The 26,924-nt window shown below is 47.2% G+C and overlaps 1 protein-coding gene and 1 long non-coding RNA gene across 8 annotated transcripts in view; one reads left to right on the top strand and one right to left on the bottom strand.

Annotated features, from left to right (window-relative positions):
• The window catches only part of LOC125106212 (serine palmitoyltransferase 1-like), a 43,293-nt gene extending 31,305 nt beyond the window's left edge, over positions 1 to 11,988 (top strand). For 3 of the 7 annotated variants that reach the window (XM_047739941.1, XM_047739942.1, XM_047739948.1), the window contains exons 6-9: positions 2,597 to 2,644; positions 3,025 to 3,082; positions 3,606 to 3,666; positions 3,917 to 5,463. In XM_047739941.1, the coding sequence (XP_047595897.1) occupies positions 4,204 to 5,358 (1,155 nt within the window). In that variant the 5' untranslated portion in view covers positions 2,597 to 2,644; positions 3,025 to 3,082; positions 3,606 to 3,666; positions 3,917 to 4,203 and the 3' untranslated portion in view covers positions 5,359 to 5,463. Of the gene's footprint in view, positions 1 to 1,739; positions 1,867 to 2,596; positions 2,645 to 3,024; positions 3,083 to 3,605; positions 3,667 to 3,771; positions 3,777 to 3,916; positions 5,464 to 11,661 lie in introns of those variants that run through there. The other 4 variants (XM_047739944.1, XM_047739943.1, XM_047739945.1 and 1 more) reach the window with 4 other exon arrangements.
• LOC125106215 (uncharacterized) lies at positions 674 to 1,748 on the bottom strand. The gene is made up of 3 exons (XR_007129274.1): positions 1,586 to 1,748; positions 1,548 to 1,551; positions 674 to 705 (listed from the first exon to the last, which is right to left on the bottom strand). It is a non-coding gene; the product is annotated as an uncharacterized LOC125106215 (long non-coding RNA).
• Positions 11,989 to 26,924: the final 14,936 nt, after the last annotated feature.

The following is a 26,924-nucleotide window of genomic DNA, read 5'->3' as shown; positions in this document are numbered from 1 at the left end:
ATGTAAGGAATAAGGAAAAGAAACCCGTACGCATCCCAACCTTTCTAAGAAATGCAGTATCATCCATATCTTTGGAGTCATGTGTACATCCCTCCCCCTGTCCATCAGTCCTGTTCACTATTCTCTTGTGTTTTCTTTATATTTTTACCAAAGTAAATGCATCGCTAAATCGTATTTGATTTTGTATAGTTTTGAAACTAGAGTAAACACAACCATCCTGCACAATTTTTCTGCAAGTCGCTTTTATTTCTTCCTCAGCATGTCTACGTACTTTACACTTACGGTGTTTTGCTGTAGTTCACTGTAACTTGAGCATGATACTGCAGAACACATACCTTCCACTCGATGGGACTGGGTTGGTTCCCGTTTTTTATTACTACAAAATGGCAGATTTTCTCTAGCTCTAGCATCAGAGTCACTCTCAAAAGGCCTGCTCTCTTCAGTCTGGACCAGATCATGGTGAAGCATTTTCCAAAGCGATGGCTCTAACTCACAGCCCCACTACAGTCAGAGCCCATGGGCACAGGCATGACATCATCACACAAGGCAGCTTTCCATGATGTCAGCAAAACACTCCATACCCAAGACATTCGCAGAACTGAAGCTGGTTTCTAGACACCAATGTGAATGTTGAGAAACTTGGGCTCTCAGGTAGCAGTTTGCTGCAAGGCTGGGAGAAATGTGGACTCATTTGGAAGTTCTTACCTATTTAAAGGAGTGTTTTCAGAAAGGAGAAATGGGGAGGAAGACAGAATATTTGTAGAAATAATAGCTGAAATCTTATCAAATTTTATGGAAACCCTTAATTATAGAGTCAGTATTTACCTGCAGTAAAATAAAAACAAGCAGATCTGCTCTTAGATACATCACAGTCACACCATGGAAAAACAAGGGAGAAATTTTGAAATTGCAAGAAAAAAATGTTCCTTCATATACAGAGAACCACATTAGATTAACCACTGACTTCCAATCAGAACCAGTGGGGGATAGGCCCTGAAATGACACTAGTAAAAAAGCTGAAAGATAAAAACTTGTCCAGGTGCCTGGGTGGCTCATTCTGTTCGGCATCTGACTCTTCATTTCAGCTCAGGTCATGATCTCAGGGTCCTGGGATCAAGCCCTATGTCAGGCACCCTGCTCAGTGGGGGGGGGGGGTCTCCTTCCCTATCGCTCTGCTCCTCCCCCTGCTCGTGCATACACACACACACACACACTCTCTCTCTCTCTCTCTCTCAAATAAATAAATCTTTTAAAAAAAAATGGTCAACCCAGAATTCCATACCTAGCAAATCTGTCTTTCAAAAATGAAGGCAAAGATATTCCCAGATACACAAACTTACAAGAATTACTAAAGGAAATATTTGAGCCAAAAAAAAGCAAAAACAAAATAAAATGAAAACTTGATTCCAAGATTTGAAAATGCTGGATTTGTTAAGGAATTTGCATGAGCATGTGCATGTGTGCCTATACAGAATGTCGTGAAAGTGTTTCTGCAGTTTACTCTCTGCTCATCTCAGAAGGAAAAACACTACAAAGGACCGAAAAACATACCTGGGAGGATTAACTATTTCACTTTGTTCTGTACTTCCTTAGCTTTGTAAATTTTGAATAATCATTAATTTTCTAAGTCCCTCTAGCTGAAGTTAGTGAAGATTAATTGAAATAAAACATCTTAAGATGTCTTCAAAATGCACATGGCTAAAGAAGCACAAAAGAAATTGGAGTTTCTTTTGTACTAGAATAATGCAAGGCAAGAACATACTATGTGGGGAGACTGGAGCTGGAGACAGAGGACAAAAGTTCCTGGGAATTAACCAAAATTCCAAGGACAACTCCAGATTTTTAAAAGCTATGAAGCTGGGGCGCCTGGGTGGCTCAGTGGGTTAAGCCGCTGCCTTCGGCTCAGGTCATGATCCCAGGTCCTGGGTTCGAGCCCCACATCGGGCTTTCTGCTCAGCGGGGAGCCTGCTTCCTCCTCTCTCTCTGCCTGCCTCTCTGCCTACTTGTGATTTCTCTCTGTCAAATAAATAAATAAAATCTTTAAAAAAAAAAAATAAAATAAAATAAAAGCTATGAAGCTGATGGGGCACGACTGGAGATCTCAAGAGGAACAGGTATTCTCTGAGCTCCACGCAGGATTAAAGGCCAATTGACAAAGCTCTGTCTATAACACAGTGAACAGGTAGGAGTGTCAGGCCTGGGAGGGTGGAGGGATGACGGAGCTACAGGGCTGGTGGTGGAGAGGGGATGTGATCCAGCTACTTATGTCCCTTAACTGCCCTCAAGGGCCCTTTGTGACCAGAACACAGCTCTGTGATGTGGGCCTGGGGCTTGTGTCTGCACCTCCACACCCAGGGCTCAGTTGCCTGAGAGCAGCAGTGTGATTGGTAACTAACTCTCAGGGCTCAGTTACCTGAGGGCAGCAGAGCGATCAGACACTAATGCTTTACGGAGGAAAGAGATGGGGAATTATCTCTTTCCTCAGAAATTCTTTATGGATGTTTAGCTGAGCTCCAGACCCACTTCCTGGGCAAATTAATGCCATCCTTGCCTTCATATGTGGACTGGGGCACTTATTTTACTTTCCTATTTGCAGCCTGATGCGTCCTTATCACCACGCAAGAAATACAGGAAGAGCAGGAAGGTAAGGAACCTTTGGCCCAGACACAGCAGAGTGTGATTCTACCTTCTTTTCTATTATTCTTTCCACTTTTCTGAGTCAATGGAGAGACTCATGAGATGGGAAAGAATAGAACGTGTATTCTCGGGAGAGAGTAGACCACCATCCATCCAGAACAAGCCAGACTGGGCAGGGGTTAGAGGGACATGAGGATTTCTCCCTGAAGATCTTGGGCCGGAGTCCAGGTTTGGTGGGGGGGTCCAGGACAGCATCCCAAACACAGTGACCGGGGGCTGAGGACTGGAGGTTAAGAGCTGCCCCTCTAGCGGAGGTCAGGCCCCTGAGCACTGGGTCTCCTGCTATTGGGGCGGGGGTTCCAGCCTCCCCGTGTTCTCTTATCTCAGTACCTAGGGGAGCCACGGAGAAGGAGCAAGAAAAGGAAGAAAAACCAGACTCTGGAAGGTGAGCATTCGTCACTCACCCCGGTGAGCCCCAGTTATACTGAATCCCGCTCCTAGGGCTCAGCCCCACTGTCTCCAGGACACCAGGACCTGAGCCCCTCCCTCAGCAAACAGAGCACTGAGTGAGAGGTGGGGGGCTCCCGGGAGGAAGAGGGGAACCTGGAGGCTTTCCAGATTCTGGGCCAGAACAAAGCCCACGGGGGCCCCAGGTCCTGGACTTGGGGCGGGACCTCCCACTCCCATTGTGGACAAATTTTTTGTTCAACTCTGCTCACATTCCTCTGTGAGGCCACGTGGTCCTTCCTTGCCCAGCAAGGTCATGAACAAGGAAGCACTTTGGAAAAGACAAAGAGATCCCCATCATGAATCCTGTAATCACCGTGCGGGCACATGGCCTTGGAGAGTGCTGTTTGGAGCTCCCGAGTCCAATCCCCTAAAGGTCTCCCCTAAAGGGACATTCTACCCAGCTTCCTGTAAGACCCTTGGGCCCTGCCTTCCTCTGTGACCCGGTCTCCTGTTTCCAGTTTTCAGAGAGTTCCTGCAAGATTTGGAAGAGGTTCAGGACCTGTTCTCCCTTCTGCAAAGGTAAAGAATTTGTCCCCTTCTCCCCTGGGTGGACCTCCCCGAGTCTATGGTATGACCCCCGGGCTCCAGGGAATGGCCTCTGGGGCTGTTCATGGGGGCTGGGAGGAGCTGTGGCAACAGACTGTGACCAAAGCCCGGGGCTGAGCAACAGCAGGAGCATTGTGACATGGGTGTGGGGGGTTTAGGACTGTGGGGACCGCTCCTGGGCCCGGCTGCTACAGCAGCAGCTCACACCTCCTGTCTCCTGCAGCCACCTGGCGAGGCTCTCTGACCAGGGGGGCTTTCACCAGTTCTTACCGCAAGCAGCACCTGGACAGGTGTGCTGAGGACTGCCAGTTGGAGCTCGTCAGCCATGCAGGGAGCCTGTGGAAGATACTGCTCCTGCCATGGCCCCATCACCTGCCCATGCTCCACCGACGGGACCCTCTTGGCCTCCTGCCTCCACCCTGCCAGCAGGACCAATGACCTCCTCAATTTCTGTTGGTTCACACTCCTCCCTGAGTACTTCCTGGCTAGCAGAGACTTTCCTCCTCCCGGATGGCTTTTGACACTAGCCACTTGCTCTTCCCCCTTCCCCGCCATGTCTCCGTCCTTCAGAGGCCTCCCCTTGGCCTCTTGACAGCCTCCTTGGCCCCAGAGCGGCCAGACTTTCCTTTGACTCTCCCTCAGTGTGACTCAAGGGCAGCCCCTCCATGCTGTATCCCACAGAGCTTGGCTCTGCACACGTCTTGGTCAGCTGACAGGACAGCTTCTCCTGTCCCAGCCAATTCGGGCCTGAGCTGCTCACGCTGCCCCATTTTGGTCCTGTCCTGGTGGCAGGCGGCTGCCAAAGCCTGGAGCCTGTGCACCTCAACACAGAGTCCCATCAAGGGCCTCTGTACCATGGCCCACCAGAAGCCTTGTTCTGGGGACACCCCACACACAGACAGGGAGAGACTAGATTGCCCCCCTCATCAACCCAGACGTCCAGAAGCCTCTCGAGATACTCATCGCCAAGAGAACAGACTGAAGTTTTGGAAGGAGAAGGAAAAGAAGGAAAGGTCAAACTATCAGCTGACCTCTTTTGGGAGAATGTTCACGTCCCCAGGTGATGGGCAGGACACCATGGGCTGCCCGTCCTTCTGGAGCATGAGAGGCAAAGCAAAACAGCTGCTTGGTCCTGAGAAGCCCCCACATCCCAAGATTCCAGGGGACAATTTGGAGCAGAAATGCAACCAGCTCTTCTGGGGTCTCCCCTTTCTGCACAGTGAGTCCCTGGTGGCCACTGTCAGGGTGACCGATACCCAACTGGAGTTCCCATCCATCATATTCAATGAGCTCTCTCATACCTTGCTGCTCCAGATTCAGGCCATTGTGGTTCCCCACCTCTCACTGACACAGGACGTACATGACACTTTGGCCCCGCCCCAACTCTTGACTCTGAGCTTGTCCCTGTCCCAGTCCCTGCGTCTGGCTAGGTCCCAGCCTCTTCCCCCCCCCCCTGCCCATCAGCCCCAGCCACTCCCTCTGGACCAGGCCCAGCTCTGGTCTCTAGCTCAGTCCCATCCCAGGCCTGGCTTGCACCCTCTATCCCAGTGGGACCACCTTCTCTGCCACTGGAGATGGGTACCTATGAGGTGTCTTGCCCTGTATCCCAGAAGACACAGTCTTACATGTCAACTGCCATTCAAAACCTGGAATGTCACTTTCTGAAGAAGCAACTAGAAAGCAGCAAGGTACCCGCTGTGTTGAAAAAATCTCAGGAAGTCTTCAGCCCAGGTCCTCCAGACCTTCCCCAGGGTGGCCATGCCCCTGAAGGCTAAGGGTCTGTCTCTGTCCTTCCTGGGGACTTGATGGACTCTGCACTCTGGGTGAAACTGGAGTGGCACCTTTGGAACAGGTTCATGAAGCAAGAAATGGGCCCGGCCCGCAGGATCCAGCTATCCCTGAAGACACAGCCTCACCACAAGTTCCAGAAGGTGCCTCAGGCACACGGCTGGCACAGTCCCACGTCCGAGTCTGAGTCTACGGATGGAAGCTCCCAGGCCGCACAGAAGACTGGGTCCAAGTAGCCAGGAAGGACCGTGCCAGGAAAAAGCCTGGGCAAGGATTCAAGGTCCCGTGCAGGGAGGATCCGGAAAGATCTACACAGGGGTGCAACGATCTCTCCAGGGAAGGCTCCAGGAATAAATCCTGAGGAGTCAGACACAGACCTGAAGCCCTCCACAAGCAGTGCAGACGAGAATCGCCCAGAGAAGGATCGGAGAGCCCATTTCAGGAAGCTGGGGCAGTTCAGAGAGGGTTGGATCCCTTTGGATGTTCATCCTTCCCAGCTCGCTGCCCACCGCTCCTTGGACCTTCCTGGAAAGCCAAGCCGTCACGGGAAACCTGGAAAGCCAGCCCTTTCCAAGGGTTGGGAACCCTGCATGACCACCTCCCACGATTTTTCCATCCTCAGTCCATATACTCAGTGAATGCTAGAAGCACATATCATAAGGCTTGGGGGTGAAGCACCGGTGGGGCCTCCCCCTCAAGGTTCTCAAGCCTATAAACCTCTTCAAGTTGAAGAAGGGCTTCCTCCTCTCCCGGTCCTTCCCTCCCTGCTCATCTACCTGTGTATCCAAGGCCGGCATGGGGCCTAAGTTCGTGGGAAATCCTTCTCAGCCCTATCAAGAAGAGGTGATGAAGAGTCTTATCCCACCTGGTGGGGGGGGGTCCCTCGGTGCTCCCCAGCCTAAGTGTGAGGAAATCTATCAGGCTCTGGAAGGGACCTGACCTGGTGGTAGCCCTCCCGACTGGACAGGGGGCCAGGCCACCTTCTTGGACCTTCACATACAGCTTTGTGGGCAGAATCTGGCACAGTGAGACTGTCTCAAGGACTCTTATGAACAGCACCTTGGCGTCAAGTCCAAGTCCACAACAGCTACAAAGGAGCCAGGGAGGGCTAATAGGGGTCGGGTCTAATGGGACATGACAGTGCTAGAGCTCAACTTAGCATCCCATGATTTGAGTGCCAAAGAGCCCGGGGAGGCTGGGGAGGTCGAGGAGGCCCTTGCCTGGAGAGTCACCTTAGAACTCCGTGTGCTGGCCAACAACCAAGGCCTCCATGGTGAGCTGAGAAGATCAGGGTCTTCATGGAAAAGCGACAGCCCCCTGCAACCTACAAAGTTGGTCACCTGAGACCCAGAAGAGCTTGAGGCACGGCACAGGGGATCAGAGCCCCAGAAGTTGATAGGGTCAGAGAATTGGCCTCATGACGCCACCCCAACGTACTCCTTCAAGACTGTGAAACTAGGGTCCTCCTTCAGGACTGTACCACTGAGAATCTCCTTCAAGACTGTCAGTCCAGCGTGTTCCTCGCTGCCAACGTCTTGGCTTCTCAGGAATCTCTGGCTTCCAGAGTGGGTCCAATGAAGATGCATTTATTTCCCAGGTGCTGCATGACCAAAGATCCTATAGCCAGAGCCCCACAGGCAGCCAGGACCCCTGGGACTGTGGCATCTATGTAAGAGCCTGAGCAGGTCATGTGTACTCCCCCCCCCCCCCCCCACACACACACATCCAGGCGAGGGGAGAGAGAGCTTCAGGAGGTCCCCCTTGAGAGAGCCTGCCAAAGAGTTGTCAGAACTGAAGGTCCTCCAGATCAGTGAGGTGAGACATCCCATCCAGAGCAAGGAGTCAGCAGAGGCCTCGGGAAGCAAGGTCTGTGAGATCTTGCTGAAGAAGGAGGAGGTTCCTCCAGAAAACTACTTCAGGAGAAGGATAAACACTTGCTACAGTGGTTCTTTCCCAGTAGAGGCAAAAGACTGGAAGATTCCCTTCAAAAGGGCAAGCCTTCATCATCCCAGGGCTGGGGACAAGTCCTGTGCAGGTCGACCATGGACAGCGCTTCTGCTGAGGCTCAGGTGGTCGTGACTGCTGTGGGGCGGGTCCTAGAGGAGAAAATGGTGCCTCACCAGGGGCTCAGGACCCCGGTGTTCAGCTGGTGCAAAAACAATCTCCAGGCTTTGGCAGACCCCAATGTCTGCTACCACAGGGTCCTCTCCTACCAAGAGAAGAGGAGAGTGATGAGGGAGACAGCCAGTCCACAGGGCACCCCCAGGAGCCGCAGCTATGCCAACAAGACCGAGTGGATCGGGTGGCCCTTCACCACCAATGTGTCGGGGTACCCAGGCAGACCCTGCCAGTACGGGTCCCTGGTGCTGGGCCCTTCAGGCTGCACCTAGCAGCCCCACGGCCCCAGGCACTGCCTCCTTCAAAGATACATCTCATTCGGCCAGCCACTGTGTGCTTCTCACACCTTTCCTGGGAGGACAACTTTTCTCCAAGGAAAAATGCAAACGATGCAGAGAAAAACTTTTTTTTCTCACATTAGCACCTTCTCTATGGGCTAATGGCTTCTGCGTGCCACAATTATTTTGCTTCCTCAAAATATATGTTTTGTTTTGTTTTTTTCTCATGAGTGTTGCTGGTCTCTGTTTGTGCCCTGCTGCAGTGGGAGGGAAGGATCAGGGTCTGCTCTCCCCGAGGGCCTGCTTTGACTTCCAGAACAAATGGGGCCTTGGAGGAGGGGTGACCTAGGGGTCCACCTCCGCCCCCTTCCTCGCTCTCTTTTGCTTTCCATGACAAGGTGAATAAGACCCAGACCAGGACCTTCCTCTGCCCATCCTCTCCTGCTTTCCCTCCACCTGGAACTTGTGTGGCTGTAGAGAGGGTCTGCCGAGGCAGAAATCCCGCTCAGTCTCCAGGAAGATGGAGACCTAGGTCAGAGTGGGGCCCGCAGTTGGGAGGCACAAGGCTGCCCGCCCCCCCAGTCTCCTGTGGGGAGTAGAGGACCGCTACACCAGGAGCCTTCTCTCCCCAGGGAATCCCATCTTAGCTCCATGCAGTCCGTCTTCTCACACTCGGAGCAGCAAGGGACGAGCTTGCACCCGGCTCTGAGGGTGTGTGGGGGGTGCCACAGAGACCCCCAGGGACCAGCCTGCCCAGCCCCAGGGCACTAATGGGGCCTGCTCCCCAGCACCCCCTTCCCCTTCTGGGGGATTGAGGGTGGGTGGCTCTGGGTGGAGGGACCCTGCACTTACTGTGGGAGTCCAGGAAGGAGGCCAAGTGACAGGGTTTGCTCATGCCTGGTGTGATGACTGAGGACCCTTGGTGTCCCACTGCCACCCAAGGACCCAGAGGGGAGAAGTTAGAGGCCCTAGGGCTGTCCCCACAGGGTCTTGGCCCCACTCCAGGTGCCAAGCCCAGGGGTAGGGTGTTGGGGGTAAGTGGGGTAGGGGTTGTACGGAAGCCTCCTGAGCTCCCACACGGATGGCCAGGTGCCCAGAGGCCGCAAGGCCTTCAGGCAGATAAATCAACTTCTACACAATTTAATAAACTTGTAGGACTGAGGGCCCGGGACGGACTTGTGGTTTCTGCTCTTTACGTACACATGTGGCCCAAGGATGGTTCCCAGGGGACTGGTGGGGACTCAGGCCAAGGGACTGGCCTGGTTCCCGCTTTTGGTTACCCCAGAGTCCGGAGGGGCAGGAGACCCTCGGATGGGGCTTGTCCCACCCCCAGCTGGAAGGGACATGTCCAGAAGGAGGGTGGAGTCTAGGATTGCTGCCCTGCTGCATGTTCCGCTCCCAGCCCAACATCATCCTCTGGGACCCCCCATACATTGCTCTGATGGGAGACCCACACAGAGACCCCACACAGCGACCTTTGACAGAGACCATGTGCAGAGACATCTGACAGAGTCCCACACAGAGACGGTGCACAGAGACCTCTGACAGAGACCCACACAGAGACTCCACAGAGACCCCTCAGCACGACCCTACGCAGAGATCTCCACAAGAGATCACAGGGGCAGGGGCTAAGTTTCTGCTTATCACGTTACCATTACTTACTATCATCCACTTTGTAGACAGCAAGGCTTTCTCAGAAACATCCAGAGACCAAGCCCATCCCGTAGTGAGAGACGCCTGGCAGCTGTTGCTGTTGGGCTGTGACAAACACCATGGCAGGGGCCATGAACGCCCCGGAGCGAACGGGGAGTGGGGAGGATGCCCTGAGGGCAGGAATCCTGCACTGCTGATTCCTACGAGGAGGATCTCCTCCAGAAGCTTGTGTGCACACCACTACGGACCACGCTTCCCCCTCTGACGGAGGAGCTTTGCTACACATCCTCACAATCCATTTCTGATGGTGTTTCACCACTTATGTAACTGAAGACCATCGGTTTCTAAAATTTAGTGAAATTTATGTTAACTAAAAATTTTGTTTCTTAGACTCTATCTTTTGGGGGGGAGGGGAGAAGGGGGAGGAAGGGAGAAGGACAAGCCGACTCCCCATTGAGCGGTGAGCCCAGGCTGCCAGATCTCAGGACCTGAGATCATGACCTGAGTTGAAACCGAGAGAAGGTGCCTTAATCGACTGAGCCAGCCGAGTGCCCCTGACATTTTTGAACTAACTTTCGAAGTACGCAAGAGGAGAAAATACGTTACCGAAGTATTCACAAAATGATAATGATGGTGATGTTCTGTGCTTGTGGAAGGTTTCCTCCGCATGAAACCCTGAGTCAGGACATTGGCCTAGAGCACCTTGCTCACAACCCTAATCCCCTCCCCTAACCTCACCCTTAAAGCCTCCTCTACCCATGCCCAATAACTGCTCCCCTAACCCGTCCTCTAACCCCTTCTCTAACAACTCCCCTAACTGCTCCCCTAACAGCTCCCACCTTCGCAGGAATCAATCCATGTAAGTGATGAAGACCAGGAAAGTTTGTTGCTGTTGTCTGCTTTGTAAAGCAAGGTTGCTTGTTGCCACTTCTCTTCTGGATTATTTCACAGACATTAGACAAAGCTTTAGAAGAAAGTTCTCCTTCATCTAGGAGATTGAATCCTCCCACATTTAATCACAAACCTTTCCTATAAACATTTCAGAAATACCAATGTAATATATATTTTCTACAAATGAATAGAAGCAAAGATTTATCTCATTCATGTAAGTGCTAAGAAAGAAAGATAGCGAATTAGTGATTGAAGCTGCACACCTGAGGCTTAAGCAGACCAACAGAGACCTGCAACAGATCAACTATAGAGAAGGACGATACAAATAAACGAGGACAACTTTGCAATCACGGGGCAAACTATGATGTGGAATTTGAAAAATCCTAGAAATGGTCACTGTCTTTCAAGACATCCCTTCTATTCTTTCCCACAGAGTCCGAGGGGCTGGAGAGGCCTCGAACTTTTGATTTACCATAAGTCGTAAAAGATTTTCAATCTAGAGAAGTCCCTTTCTGAAATGGAACTACCCTTTTGTGGCATTCTTTTAAGTCACTTTCTCTCCTTCATTTATTCATCCAAACGTATTTGTCAAACAGCCAGGGTTGGCATGGAGCCTGGAAGAGGACCCCCACATCAGCCTCTGCTGGTTTGAACCAGACAGACATCTGAAGAAAAGGGGCTCATCTGTGCTGAGATCTGTTTCCAGGACACTAGACGTGATTTTTTTCATAAGCAGGATCTCAACAAATCCATGTCATGACCCTGTGTGTTAAGGTTAATCAGGCTGTTTTTTATGGAAACAAGGAAAAACAGAGGTTGAGGTCGGGAAAGTTTCTTGGCCAAGGGGTCATCCCCCGAGAGGCCTGCTCCTAAGACTGAGCGTGGGAGGTTTTATCTATACATACTCCTCGGTTTTCCTACCAAATAGGACTGCTGAGTGATGGAAACACTCAGTAGGAATTCTCAGGGGAAACACCAAGAAAGAAACATCGAGACTAGGGTGCTGAGTGACTGTCTTTAGTCAATCCTTCATCTGTCTCATGCCTTCAACTACCCCGTCAGCATGTGGAGGGTTTGGACGGATGGGCTCAGAAGCCCTACAAACTGACTAAAAGAAAGACCCCATGACAAGATTTCACCAATGCCCAGGAGTTTAAAGGACAGCAGAGAGAGCCAAGATTCCCCATCAGAAGAAGCCAGGGACATCTGGAGGAGAAAGGTACAGCTTAGCCCCTCACAGGCCTGCTTTGCATGGAAAGGAAGGCAGAAAATTCTGGCACTCCTTCCTGTAAGCATGGAAAGACCATCCTTCCTTCATTCAAAACATACCACCCGAAAAATAAACAAACAAAATACGAGAAAAGGCTGAGCCAGGGGAAGTGGTTTCTACCCCAACTATTCCTAAGTTAGTATTATGGTCTTACCTCACTTTTATTGTTTAACTGTCTCTGCTCTGAGTACACTTCAGAGAAAATTCTTTTAATTTTTTTTTTAAGATTTTATTTATTTATTTGACAGGCAGAGATCACAAGTCTGCAGGCAAAGAGAGACTGGGAAGTAGGCTCCCTGCTGAGTAGAGAGCCCGATGCGGGGCTCGATACCAGGACCCTGAGATCAGGGCCTGAGCCAAAGGCAGAGGCTTAACCCACTGAGCCACCCAGTTGCCCTCAGAGAAAATTCTTATGTGAGCATTCAAGTGAAGATATAAAAATGTTCTGTACTGTGATCAAGTGGGCATTTTAGCGTTTTATAATTCCACTTCTAACATAGGAAATGCTCCATGCCTCCCAAGATAAGCTTGTTAGGGGTCAGACAGATTCATGAGTGTGTGCAGTCTCTATTATGTTCCTGTCCTGGGCTATTTTTCTTCTAAATGTTTATAGCTGCTTAAGCAGTGATTTAGATAAAAATATTTTGACTACTTATTTTCATCTACAAACCCCCTTCAAATATTGTGGAAATATTAAAAGATATAATTTTCTCATTATGTTCTTTTTTTTTTTTAAGATTTTATTTTTATTTATTTGACAGATCACAAGCAGACAGAGAGGCAGGCAGAGAGAGAGAGAGGGAAGCAGGCTCCCTGCCGAGCAGAGAGCCCGATGTGGGACTCGATCCCAGGACCCTGAGATCATGACCTGAGCTGAAGGCAGTGGCTTAACCCACTGAGCCACCCAGGCGCCCCTCTCATTACGTTCTTTTGCCTCAAAGCCTTTTAAGTTTGTGTTTTTGAGAACTCTGTGCATTGAAAGTGACCTACGTGTGCTGGGTGTCCTGATACAAGGGTGGTGTTTTCCATTCAATGCCTGTTACTCGAAGGTTCACTTCAGCTCAGAGGAGCCACTGACATGTTCTGCTGCTTCTGCGCGGGCTCTGCCTGTCCCATCACTGGGCTTACCTACCCCCCTCTGTGTGGCCAACAGTTTACGGGACCGCTGGGGATCTGTGTTCTGGGATCCTGGCTTCTCAACTGGTCCCACTGGGAGAGCCCTGGAGACCACATCATCTGCCCACAGAGTCCTACCACGGCCCAGGGTAGTAACAGGGAAGATCAAGGGCAGTGAGAACGCTTAGCACTGCTTCCCCTGGGCTCCCTGCCGCCCTCGCCTGGGGCAGCACCCCACCTCAGCTCCTGGCTACCCACTCCCAGGACGCAGTGGTGGCTGCTACAAACTAGGGTTATGAGAGCCTTCTGCCCACATGTGACATACATGTAATCTTACTGAGGCAGTGACGGGCCAGGGAAGAAAACAGTATCTGTTAAGTAGCTCTAATGCAGAGTTCCTGACTGTCCTATAGCGTCCGTGCATAAATCTTTGATTCTTCATGGACTTCCACTCTTTCCATGCAAAATCGAGGGGACAGTGATGCCCTGGCTAGCCCCCACCAGGGAGGAGGGAAGGGGTACTTGTGATTTATAGAGAGAAAGCACAGAAATCCCAAGGCTAATGATTTGTGGAACCAGGCCAGGTAGGAAGAAAGCAGTAAAAGAAGGAACAAAAACAGAATGGTGCAGTGTCCTTTTCTTTAAAACAGTAAGAGATGCACCAAGGAGTCTGAATGGTGGCCAGGAGCTGAGGTCCAGGGCCCTGAGGACACCACAGACCCCTCAGCCTCATCAGAATGCACAAATCTCAGTTCCACGTCACCATTAATGGACAGAAATGTTTCCTCTCTGTCAGTTTCAGGTGATGAAAGACTATTTATATAATTTGGAACTGTCTCCGGCAGAACCAGAGTCTTGGTTCTCTTACCTGAGAAGGAAAATAAAGTTGAAAATGAGAATAAAGGGTGAAGACTGATCGTAAATTGTTAGCACGTCCTCTCTTCCTGATGAGTCAACATCGCCAGGCAGAGGCTGTGAGCCCCCTCCTGGGCCCACCAGGGTGGTCAGGCTGGCTCTTGTCACAAGGTCCCCATCTTGCCCTCCCCTGTCTGTGACCCAGGGACTCCAAACATAACAGTGAAATCCCCTCAAGGCTTTGTGGCTATCCCAACCTGGAATACAGGGACCTGCCCAGGGGTTCTCAGTGTTTTAGGTCTGCACCTGCTGGATATGGTCACCTCCTGGGCCCGCCTGCCATGCTGCCACCAGCAAGGAGTGCCAGTTGTGCCTCCTGCCCTAGCACCTGTGAGCATAACAAATCGGGTCATTTCTTAGCTTTCCTGCACATGACTTCCACAATCAATCTGGAATGTTCCTTAAAGACCCCACAAGGAGGACTAACCTCCCCCACTCACAACACAGTGGTATTGGCAGAAAACAGAATCTTCATTACAAATACACGTGGTCTGGAAAAGCTAAGTGACTTACTAAACCAGACTTGTAGAAGGTGCCCTGCATCCTAGATGCCTGATGAATTCAGAGAGCCCTTCTCCTACACAGAGGATCACAATAGCTCAGTTCCTCTCCACCCCATATCCTTGCTACTCTGCTCATGACTGGCCCTGTTCTCATGACCATCAGCCGTGGCTTATGATTAGTCAAATACGATTGTGTAAAATACACTAGAAGGAGGACCTTGCATGAGTAATGATTGATACAGAAGAAGTCATACTTCTGCCACAGTCTCTTAAAACACTACGAAACTTCTTAAAACATGAATCAGAAGATGTCAGGACATTTAGCACAGGAGGCTATGCAGCTCCGTCTGAGCGGGCCAGTCCCTCAAATCACTCATGATCTATAACTGATTTTTTTAAAAAGATTTTATTTATTTATTTGACATACAGAGATTACAAGTAGGCAGAGAGGGAGGCAGAGAGAGAGAGAGGAGGAAGCAGGCTCCCTGCTGAGCAGAGAGCCCCATGTGGGGCTCGATCCCAGGACCCTGGGATCATGACCTGAGCCCAAGGCAGAGGCTTTAACCCACTGAGCCACCCAGGTGCCCCTCTATAACTGATTTTAAGAAGCCTGGGTGGCTCAGTGGGTTGGGCCGCTGCCTTCGGCTCAGGTCATGATCTCGGAGTCCTGGGGTCGAGCCTCGCATCGGGCTCTCTGCTCGGCAGGGAGCCTGCTTCCTCCTCTCTCTGCCTGCCTCTCTGCCTGCTTGTGATCTCTCTGTCAAATAAATAAATAAAATCTTAAAAAAAAAAAAGACAGTGTGTTCTAAGTAAACGTAATTTAATGTATATAATATTAGAATGGTTTTTACAAAAAGGACAATCAGAGTTCCTGATACTATCTTTTTATGATTACAAAAAGAGTTCGTTTGACCTTTGCTCAGTATTTATTCAAGTGTGATTTTTAAGCCTCATTTTACTAAATGAGATGAAGCATAAAGCTATGGGATATTATAGCATGAGCAAGTCAGAAGTCCTGAATGCAGCTGAAAGTCTAACCCATGCAGAGAGAATCTAAGGGCAGGAGACCCAGAACAATGTGCTTGTGGATATTGTCACCATAGGCTTATGTCATACACGACTTTTCAATCTTACAATGAATGGGTTTTGTGAACTCAAAATTATTCTGCAGAAGCTGTCATAGCTGTCCTTGCTTGCCCTTCATCATCACTCTGGTGACTGGACACTAGGAATCCTGTAAAATATTTTACATCAGCCCTGCCCACCCACCAGTGACAGAACTACGACATGCTCCATATACGGAGAATCATGTAAAGAGATTATTTTCTATGATATAACAGCTGCTTTCACCTGAAAATACAGTAAATACTTTCCTTACAAAATTACAATGACTGATGGGGGAGAAAACACACCGGACACTGAGTGCAATGGGTCAGAGCCAGGCTGTCAGGGCTGCACAGGCTGGGACTACAGGCCAGGAACCAGCACCACCAGATCAGGACCCCAGAGCCCAGGGTCCGCAGTGAAATGCAGTAGGTGTGTTCGTCGGAAGTCAGGGAGTGCTCCCTGGAGGAGGAGGCAGTGGATGCGGGGGTTTTCATAGCATGGAGTTTAGACGGAGGCCACCAGAGCAGGGATGATTGGGGCAGGGCACACTTGCAGGGAAGAAACCGAGCTGGAAGAAGGCCTCAGGGAGCTGGCAGGCCTCCCCCAGGACACGGGAGGACGTTTAGGACACGGGCTGACCAGGGGACAATCCTGCAAACTGGTTCAGGATGCCAGACTGTGAGGAGTCCTGAGTGTCCAAGCCAGGAAGGGCGACGCGGTCCCCAGGTAAGGGGCACCCAGGGAGGCTTCGGGGTGCAGACCCGCATCTGCTCCAGTGGGACAACCCTGCAGGGCCTGGAGTGGGGTAGGGGAGTGGGGCTACTGCGAACCTGGGCTGGGAATCTATCTTTACAGACTATCTGAAATGGAGCGAATTAGTCATCAGGTCTGAGTAAAATGGAGTAAGACCAGTTCTTGGAAGGTCGCAAGGTGATTTGCCTCCTGGTGCCCAGCCTGGCTTTTGTTGTTGGGTTTCCCTTCTTTTCCAACCAGCTGCAGTGAAGTCAGTGACTGACAGAGTTCCAGTGACTAGCTGGGCCTGGGTGGGGGCCACAGGAAGCAGGGTCCCCATCTTCTCACGTGGATGTGGCTCACCCAAGGCTCCCTGAGGGGAGGGCCAGGACCCTGAGAGACTTGCATGGATCCCGAGTCATTGAGCCTCCACAGCCTGAGGTCAGAGAGAGGACTGTCCCTCCTTCCTCTGGAGGGGTTGCCCTGGAGAGGACCCTGAGAGGGGGCCTGCGGACCTGTCCCTTCTTTGTCAGTGGCCTCCCTGCTGCATTTGTTGAGGTCCCTGGGCTTTGATGATGTGCCCCAGAGAAGTGGTCATTTAGAGAGTCCTGGAGATGGCACTGCTATACCCCCAGGTGACCATCACATCCAACTGGCCCTCAGGAAACATCTGACAGGAAACGAAAAGTGCGGATGCCTGAAAATGGGCTGGAGGAGTTAAGGGCGGAGGGGTTTTCAGAGCCAGCGACAGAGGCACACAGGGCGCGGTCGGAGATCAGCAGGGACAGGTGAGGAGCATCCCAGGTGTGGGTTCCAGCTCTCCGTCAGTGTCACACACTGCCCACAAACCTCCCCTGAGGAGGGAAGGCTGCTTTGGTCGCCGGCATGTTATTATAGTAACTGTCATGGCCTGACCACCAGTGGGACGGTCCCTGGTACCCGGGAGCCTTGGCAGTGCCCTTTCATGCCATGAGTGTCCAGACACGTAGTGTTTCCAGCAGCATCTGGAGAGACGGATACCAGCCCTTAGTGCAGGAAGCACATCTGTGTGCAAGGAGGAGCCTCTCCACTCACACAGGGTCACTCAGTTTAAGGTCCTCTTAGGCATCACACATATCAGGTTGGCAGGGTAAAGACTTCTTTTTCCAGCAGTGACTGGAACCCACTCACACTGTGTTTTCATTTTAAAAATATGGAAACTGGGAGACGAAAATAACAACACGAACATTTATGCACCAGCACATTTTGAAATAGACTGGATAATTTAAAAACTTACTTAAAATTTCAGGAGAGTGATGTCAGCAAGATGACACACAAGAAAACTCCAGGCCTGTTCACTCCACAGAAATACCAAATACACAGCTAGAGACTGACTAAATAACATATGGGAACTGTGGGAACAGCAAAAGAGCGACAGCAACCAAATGAGTGCCCGGTCAAGAATGAGCCACATGTGGCAGGGCAGGAAATTCTGTGACCGTGCTGGGCAGAACAGCTTGACCAGAGTAGTCGCCACAAGCTAGTCCCCTCTGCAAAGCAGAGAGAGCAGAGTGGACTAATCTGTGACCCTTTGATTTCTAACCTGACTAGGGGATACCTGAGGGACTGGTCTTGGGACACCCAAGACAGAGTTCAGACAACCAAAAGTGGCTCACAGCTCAGAAGGGGGGAAATCACTGGAAGCAGCAGGTATGACTTGTGAAAACCATCCTAAAGGTAAATACAGACACAGACATCCGGGGCAAGTGATTACTGACTGAGGAATACAATAGAACAGCTAACATCCCTAAAATGAGCAAGGGTGTGAGCCTTACAGAAAGGAAGACATTAAAAGCAGCCATACCAATGGGAGACCTGGGAAGAGAGCACATGCACAGATGTAGGGACAAGACAGGCATGAGAAAAGTGCATGCCAGGCTGATTAGCAAGGGACTCCCGTGCATGAAGCCAGCATGCAAAGCTTGGGAGATGGAGCTGTTTTATATCCAGTTTTCAATAAAAGATCACAAGCCATACAAAGAAGAAGTAAAATGTGGCTCATTCATAGGAACAAAATACATCTCCAGAAACCATCCTTAAAGAAACATTGTCTTTGGACCTACTAGAGAAAGGCTTTAAAACAATTGCCTTAAATATGCTCTAAAGGCTAAAGGAAAACATAGACAAAAGAAATAAAGGAAATCAAGAAAATAAATGAGCAAAATGAGAATATCTACAAAGGAATTATTAGAAACAATCAATTGGAGGGGTGCCTGGGTGGCTCAGTGGGTTAACGCCTCTGCCTTTGGCTCAGGTCATGATCCCAGGGTCCTGAGATCGAGCCCTGCATAAGGCTCTCTGCTCAGCAGGGAGCCTGCTTCCCCCCCTCTCTCTGCCTATCTCTCTGCCTACTTGTGATCTCGGTCTGTCAAATAAATAAAATCTTTTTTTAAAAAAAGAAACAATCAAATGGAAATTTTGGAGATGAAAAATACAAAACTGAATTGAAAAAAAATCATTTGAGGGGTTCAATAGCAGAGTCAAACAGAAAGAAATGCTCAGCGAATTTGAATACAGGTTCTTGGAAACTACTGAGACTGAAGAGTAAAATGAGAAAAAAAGGAAGAACAGTGAACACAGCCTGAGAGACTTATGAATGGAGAATATCAAGCTGACCAATATAGACATTATGGGACATGCAGGGGAGAAATGACAGAGAAAATGGCAGAGAAGTTACTGCGAGAAATAATGGCCACGCATTTCACAAGTCTGAGAAGTGTCATGGATATAGCAATATAAGCTTAAGAAATGCCAAGTATAAAAACAAAAAGACCCACACCAAAAGAAGAGTGACTCATCACATACAGGGCAGCCTCTGTAACCTATCAGTGAGTTCCTCAGGCACAAAGGCAGGTCAGGGAGAATTCAACATTAGGCAAATGTCCTGCAAAAGAGAGGGAGAAAGACATTTCCAGATCAACAACAGAAACTGAGAATGTCCATTAACACTAGACCTGCCATTCAAGAAATGCTAAGGAGAGTCTATCAAGTTGGAATTAAAGATGCTAGGTGGCAACTCAAAGCCATATGAAAATATCACATTCTCCAGGAAAGACAAGATATGGACATGGACGAATATAAAAAGCTAGCAAAGTATTATTGTAATTTTTAATTGTTACTCCTTTCCACTTTTATTGAGAAATTACTGACATACATAACTCCACTTTTTATTCTTCTACAAGATTCACAACAAATAGCCATGAATATATATTTAAGTATATATAATAATTATAAGTCTATATTACTAAGTACAAAATATATAAAAATGTAATTTGTGACATCAATAAGGTAAAGTGTGGGTGAATAAATAAATAAATACTACATACATACATAATGTGTGGGTAGAAGAGCTAAAAGAAGGGGTTTTGTATGCAATAAAATTAAATATCAGGTAAAAACAGGTTATTATAACTTTAAGATATTACATGTAATCCCCATAGAAATAACCAAGAAAATATTTATAAAATTTACAGAAAAGGAAATAAAAATTTAATCAAAATGTATAAATCAAAATGAGTAAAAAAATTAAATACAAAAGAAGACAATACAGGAGGAACAAAACATTTAAAACATAAAGACAACAAATAACAAAATGCCAATAGTAGGTCACCCTACCAGTAACCACTTTAAATGTAAGTGAATTAAGTTCCCCAATCAAAAGAGCTGTATTGGCGGAATGATACCAAAAAACTAAAACAAAACAAAACAAAACAAAAAACCCAGGATCCAACGTTATTCTATCTATAACATACTCATTTTAGATGTAAGGACACAAACATAGATTTGGAAGTAAAAAGTATAAAAAACGATGTTCCATGCAATTAGTAACCAAAAGACCAGGGTTGGTATCAGACAAATAAGACTAATATCAGACAAAGGAGCCTATGGCAAGAAGTGTTTCAAGCATTGAAGGACATTATAAAATGATAAGACCTCACCTCAATTCACCAAGAAGATATAAGAATTATAAATAAATGTGCAACCAACATCAGAGTACCTACATATCAAACTGACAGAACTGAAGGGAGAAATAGATTGATCTAGAATAAAAGAAGGAGACTTCAATACCACATTTTCAATAACAAACAGAATAATCAGACAGAAGATCAGTAAAAATTAGGAGATGTGAACAAGACTATAAGCCAATTTGTCACAACAGAGATTTACAAAATACTCCATCCAACAACAGTAGAATACACAGTAGATTGTAGAATACATTTTCTTGAAAATACATGGAACATTCTCCAGTATAGACCAGATGTTAGCCCATAAAACAAGTCTTAAAAATTTTAGAAAGATGGGGATCAGGAAAAATATCTTTTCAGATCAAAATGAAATGAAACCAGAAAGGTTTCAGAAGGGAAATTGGAAAATCTACAAATATGTGGAAATTGAACAACATTACCTTAAACAAGTGAGTCAAGGAATAAATCACAAAGGAAATGTTAAAATTTATTGAGACAAATGGGAATGAAACCACAACCTAGCAAAACTTATGGGATATAGCAAAAGAAGTGCTAATAGGGAAATTTATAACTTTCAATGCTTACATTGAAAAAGAAGAAATATCTCAAAATCAGCAACCTAACTTTACACCAAAAGGAGCTAGGGAAAAAAGAAGAACAAATTAAATCAAAAGCTAGCATAATGAAGAAAATAATAAAGATTAGCAAAATAGAGATATCAAAATAGAGAATAAAAATAAGATAAAACAAGATAAGCAAAATAGAGAATAGAAACAGAGAAAATCCACAAAACCAAGAGTTGAGTCTTCAAACATCAAAACTTGACAAGCCGTTAGCAACGATGACTAATTAAAAAAAGAGAGAATACTCAAACAGCTAAAGGCAAGAGAGAATACTCAAAGAGCTAAAGGCAACAATGAAAGCTGGTCGTTACGACAGATTTTATAGATAGGGAAGGATTATAAGAGAATACTGAGAACACTGTATAGTAACAAATTGAATAACTGAGATGAAATGGATTAATTCCTAGAAATATGAAACTTCACCAAGACTAACCCAAAAAGAAATAGAAAATATGAACAGATCCATAACAAGTAAGGCTACAGAATCAGTCATCAGGTCCCCTTACAAAGAAAAATATCGGACTTGATGGCCTCACTGGTGATTTCTACCAAATATTTAAAGAAGAACCAACACCAATCCTCTTAAACATTTCCAGAAGTATGAAGAGGAGAGAGAACTCCCTGACTCATTCAATGAGGCCAGCATTACTCCATAATCCAGAGATACTACAAGAAAAGACAACTACCAACCAACATCCCCGATTAAGACCAGTGCAAGAATCGTCAACAAAATACTAGCAAACTGAATTTGGTGGCATATGAAAAGGATTATGCACAATTACCAAGTGGGATTAATTCCTGGAATGCAAGAATGATTCAATATACAAGAAACAATCAGTGTCATAGGTCACATTACGAAAGGAAGGGTAAGTCACATGATCATCTCAACTGTTAAAGAAAAAGCACTTGACCACATTCAGCACGTTTTCATGATAAAAGCACTCAACAGACTAGGAATAGAAGAAACTATGTCAACATAATAAGAGCCATAGATGAAAAACTCACAGTGAGCATCATACCCCACAGGGAAAGGTTACAAGCTTTTCCTCTAAGATCAGGAACAATTCTGGGATGCCAGATTTTGTCACTTCTACTAAACATAATACTAGCAGTACAAGCCAGAACCATTAGGCATGAAAGTGATCCAAATTGGAAATAAATAAGTAAAATTATCTCTTTGCAGATAGCATGATCTTATATGTAGAAAACCCTGAAGAATCCAGGAAAACAACAACACTTTTAGAACTAATCAATGATAGGTGACCAAAATCAACATACAAAAATCTGCTACAATTCAATACCCCAGCAATGAATAATTTAAAAAGGAAAGTAAGAAAACAATTTCATTTATAACAGCATCCTAAAGAATAAAATACATTGGAATAATCTTAGCCAAGAGGTAGTAGAATTGTACACTGGAAACTATGAAATGCTGCTGAAAGAAATGAAAGAATATACTTATAACTGGAAGGCTACACCATGTTCATGTTTTGGAAAATGTGTTATTTTTAAGATGTTAATGCTTTGCAAAGGGTCTACAAATAATTTTCAACATGGGTGCCAGGATTACTCAACAGGGAAAGGACAGTTTTCCCAACAACCGAGACTAGGAAAATTGGATAATAGTATGCAAAGGAATAAAAATGTACCTTCACCTTATACCATATGCAAAAATTAACTCAATGTGACCTAGGGCTATAAAAACTCTTAGGGAAGAAAAACAGGACAAAAGCTTTATCACACTAAATTTGGTGATGATTTCTTGGATAGGACACTAAAAGCACAGACAACATAAGATAAAATAGATAAATTCAAATACATCAAAATTTAAAACTTTTGTGCATCAAAGAATGCCATCAGCAGAGTGAAATGGCAAACCATGAATGACAGAAAATATCTGCAAATCATCTATCTGATTCGGGGTTCATATCCGGAATATATAAAGAATTTTGTACATCCCAACAACAAAAAAATCAAACACCTTGATTTTAAAATGCACAAAGTACTTCAATAGACATTTATCAAAGAAAATATACAAATGCCCAATGAGCACAGGAAACAATACTCAATATCAGAAGTCATTAGGGAAAGGCAAATCAAAACTACAGTGAGACACCACTTCAAACCCTTTGGCTTTTTTTAAAATGGGAAATAAGATGTGTTGATGAGGGTGAGTTGGAGTCACTGTGCGCTGGTGGAAATGTAACACAGCGAAGCAGACAGCTCCTCAAAGACTTAAAAATAGAATTATCATAGAATCCAGGAATTGCCCTTGCTGGTATACACCCAAAAGAACTGAAAGCAAGGTCTCAAAGAGATATTTGTTCACCCAAATTCACTTTATTCACTACAGCCAAAAGGTGGGAAAGTCCACAGATCCCTCTGGAGATGAGCAGAACTGGAATATACATGCCATAGAACATTCTTCAGAATTTGATACACGCCCAAGCACAGATGGACCTGGAGGACAATATGCTACATGAGATCCACCCATCATGGAAGGACAAAAATGGTACGATGCCACTTAGATGAGGTACCCGGATGAGTCAAATTCATGGAGACAGAAAATGGAACTGTGGTTGCTGGGGTCTGGAGAAAGGCAGGGATGGGGAATTAGTATCTAGAGGGTAGTGAGTTTCAGTTCAGGAAGATGGCAAGGATTCTGGAGAGAACACAATGTGTATATGGTAATGCAGTTGACCCCTCTACTTTAAAATGGTTAAAGTTAACTTCTATGTTATGTCTGTTTTACCACAATAAGAAATATTTTTTTTTTAAAAAAGTGTGCTTTCATTAACGAATGAGACCCAGCCTGATTTGTGATCCAGTGAGAAATCCAATTCCTGCACATACACTCCCTGGGGTGATGGGGAACCCCATCCACCCCAGCCCCCCAGTGCAGATCTCCTGGTCACGGTGTGCGTAGGCCACTGTGCCCACCCCAAACATCAGGGCAGTGACATGGGACCCACCTGCCATCATGCCTCGTTTGGAGTCACAGAGTTACAGGACGCTTGGCACTAGTTCTCACCTGGCCTCACACAGTGGGAATATACCCACTACCAACTTCACACAGTGAGGGCCTCAAAATGCCCACTCTGGTGTTTTGTTTTGTTTTGTTTTTTAAGATTTTATTTATTTATTTGAGAGAGAGAGAATGCATGTGCATACACTGAGAGAGAGTACATGAGCAGGGACAGGAGAGAGTGAGAAGCAGCCTCCCCACTGAGCAGTGAGCCCAAGATGGGGCTAGATCCCAGGACCCTGGGATCATGACCTGAGTTGAAGGCAGACGCTTCACTGCTTGTGCCCCCCAGGCACTCAGAATGACCAGTCTCTTAACCTAGGTGTAGCCGCCACCAACACCTTTTATCTTCAGGGTAATGAACTCTGACTCATTAATCCACATAGAGCAGTGAAACACAGGAAGTTACAATCCATGACTCCATCAGGATAAAAGCAAAGGCTCCCCCTCCCAACACCTTATGATTTACACGGGGGCAGAGCATACAGCTGAGCAGCCAGGTCTGACTGAATCTGCCCCCTGCCCCAAGAATGGTTAGCAGCCTCCCAGAAGGTTGTCTGTGAGCCTGTACCGACTCGGCTTCTTGGGGACCACAAACCAGGAGTGGGATCATCTTCAGAGGCTGCCCAATACGCTAAGCAGGACCGAGGTAACAAAATCCACCTTCAGCAATCTAAAATGTCTAATAATAATAATAATAATAATAATAATAATAATAAAAGTATAACTTGGAGGTCACAATGCTAAAATCAGGGGTAGCAAACAGAAAGCAAAACCGAAGCATGTTCAGCCACAAAGTGTGAAGGAGAAACTTAAAATGAGAGTTGAAAATGACACGGAATTGCTGAATGGAGAGCCTTGGCTCTGGGGTGCTGTCAAGCCCCCTGCCCAGGGAGCTGGGGGGAGGCTGGCAGCCAAGTGGCAGGCGTCTGAGGCCCTGCACGTGGTGATGGAGCCAGGAACTTCCAGCTGCCTCTCCCCTGCATCCCCTTTCCTAATCTCTCGATTCTTCTGATTCATTCTCAGCCCACAGTGGTTCCTCAGGACCAGGCTCCAGGTTTGGAGTGATCCAGAGAACAAGGGCTTGAGAGGAGGATTTCCTATGACAGTGGCTTCAGAGAGAAAGGACATGAAAGCCAGAAAGGTGGAGAGAGAAGTGAGCTCAGAGATACTGTTTCCAGACAAGGGCCACAGAAAACCAGAGACTTCTAGGATGGCCATCTTCACTGCCTTGCATTTCCCTGAACTAAGATGCCCCAAGATGCTGAGCAAGTACCCAGCCCGGGATGAGGAAGGCGATGCATTTCCCCAATGCTGAGCAGCTCTCTTTGCTGGGGCCCAAACCGGGAGGGAACCGCCATGCCTGCTCTGCATCTCACTCCCACTGGAGAGAAATCATCAGCAGAGGACTGTAGAGGAACTTTGAACAAGATGCCAGAGCTCTAGGAACCAAGCCCAGCTCTAGGAATCAGCCAAACCACATAATTCTGGAATGCCACAGAGGGTCCCGAGGGCAGCAAGTGCCCAGACATCTCCTGACCATGGTCCTTGGGTGCACCTTCACCTGCAAAACCCAAGACTTGGGGGACCCAGATCTACCTCAACTCACCAAGGGGACGGCCATCCTCTCGTGCTTCCTCCCCCTGTTCTGTCAGGCTTTCTTCTGCATGTGCTGGGAAGTGATCTCAAAGCAGGTAACAAGAACAAGGACAAAAAGGAAAATAAAGGACTATGTTGATCATATCTAACACTATTCCAGGGTAGCCCTGAAACTGACCATTGTGTAACTTGAAGCTTCAGTTTCTCATTCTACAACATGAAGATACTTCCTGAACAAGATGTAATGACATAAAGCACCTGGAATGCTTGAAACCACGTCTGGCTCATAGTAAACACTCACTAAATGTCAGACGCCAGTCCTCTGGCATCACCTTGGCTCCACCCCCGCTTCCCTCTCTGGGTCCCACTGCACGTTGCACTTAAGGTGCTGTTTGCTCATCTTCTCATGTTTTTCAAATGCATTTTTTTCAATTCCCTATCAATTCCAGATTATGTTCTTCCTCCCTTATAAAAAATGCTCACAACAGACAAAATGAAAAAGTCTCTCTCCTCCTGACCAATAATTATCGCTTGACTACAGCCGTCTTTGTCCTTCCTGGCCATTGTCTCGTTGGGATGTGTTGAAATCCCAGCTCTGGGACCTGTGAATGTGACCTTGTTTGTTATCTGGTATTTGGAATAGTCAAGTTAAAATGAGGTTACTGGGATGGTCCCCAGTCCAGTACAACTGGGAGGTTTATAAGAGAGATGAGAGCAGAGGGGAGACAACAAGAAGACACATGGAAGATGCCACGTGATGACCAATGTAGACATCGCAGTGATCCGTCTACAAGCCAGGGCCCCAAGAATCATGAACAGCATCAAACTTTTAGAAGGACATGGAAGGTTATCCCCTAGACTCTTGGGGGGAGCATGGCCCTGAAAACAGATTGAGTTTGTACTTCTAGCCTCCAGAGAGAAGAATGAAAGAATACATTTCTGTTGTGTTGAGCCCGAGGTACTTAGTAACAGTACCTAGGATAACTTACAGGGATAGACTTAATTCCTCCCCACCTCAAGGTGCTCCCCAAGGAGTGTCTGAGAGGCAGGTTTTCCAAGAGAGCCAGGAGATCACTGTGTGCCTCCTTAATAATTGATTAACAGATTTGTTTAATTTAAGGGTAGAAAATCTTTGACAAGGTGATGAATGCATTGAGCCTTTCACTTGTTATTATTTGGGGGTATACAGAAAAAAGCACTACCACATTAACTTCGCCTTCTGTTTTGAGACACTTTGCTGCTAACCCTCAAGTTTCCTCCCAGGAAGTAGGAGCTTGTCCTGGATCTGAATCTTCCCTCAGTGGGAACTTCTGATAATAAAGCTCTTGCTGCAGAATGCCCCCAGCTCCCTGGGGGTCTCTTTCCGTGGTCCTGAAAATTTTCTCTTCTTCTTTTAAAAAAGAAGGCTATTGAATCGTACAGTGATCAAAGCTCTGAAAGGAAGATAAGCCACTTGGGTTGAATGATTAAGACCATTAAAAAATACACAATAGAAGAGAGGATCAAATCCAAATAAAGTGGCTTTGCCTAATGCACATCAAATGGGGAGGATTTTAAACTTCTCTCTCTTGGTCACAGATGTGACTCGAGGCAACAATGTTCGGAGACA

The sequence above is a fragment of the Lutra lutra genome, chromosome 8 (genome assembly GCF_902655055.1).
Source record: "Lutra lutra chromosome 8, mLutLut1.2, whole genome shotgun sequence".
In the NCBI taxonomy this organism is placed as follows: Eukaryota; Metazoa; Chordata; class Mammalia; order Carnivora; family Mustelidae; genus Lutra; species Lutra lutra.
This window is presented reverse-complemented; position numbering and strand designations above follow the sequence as displayed.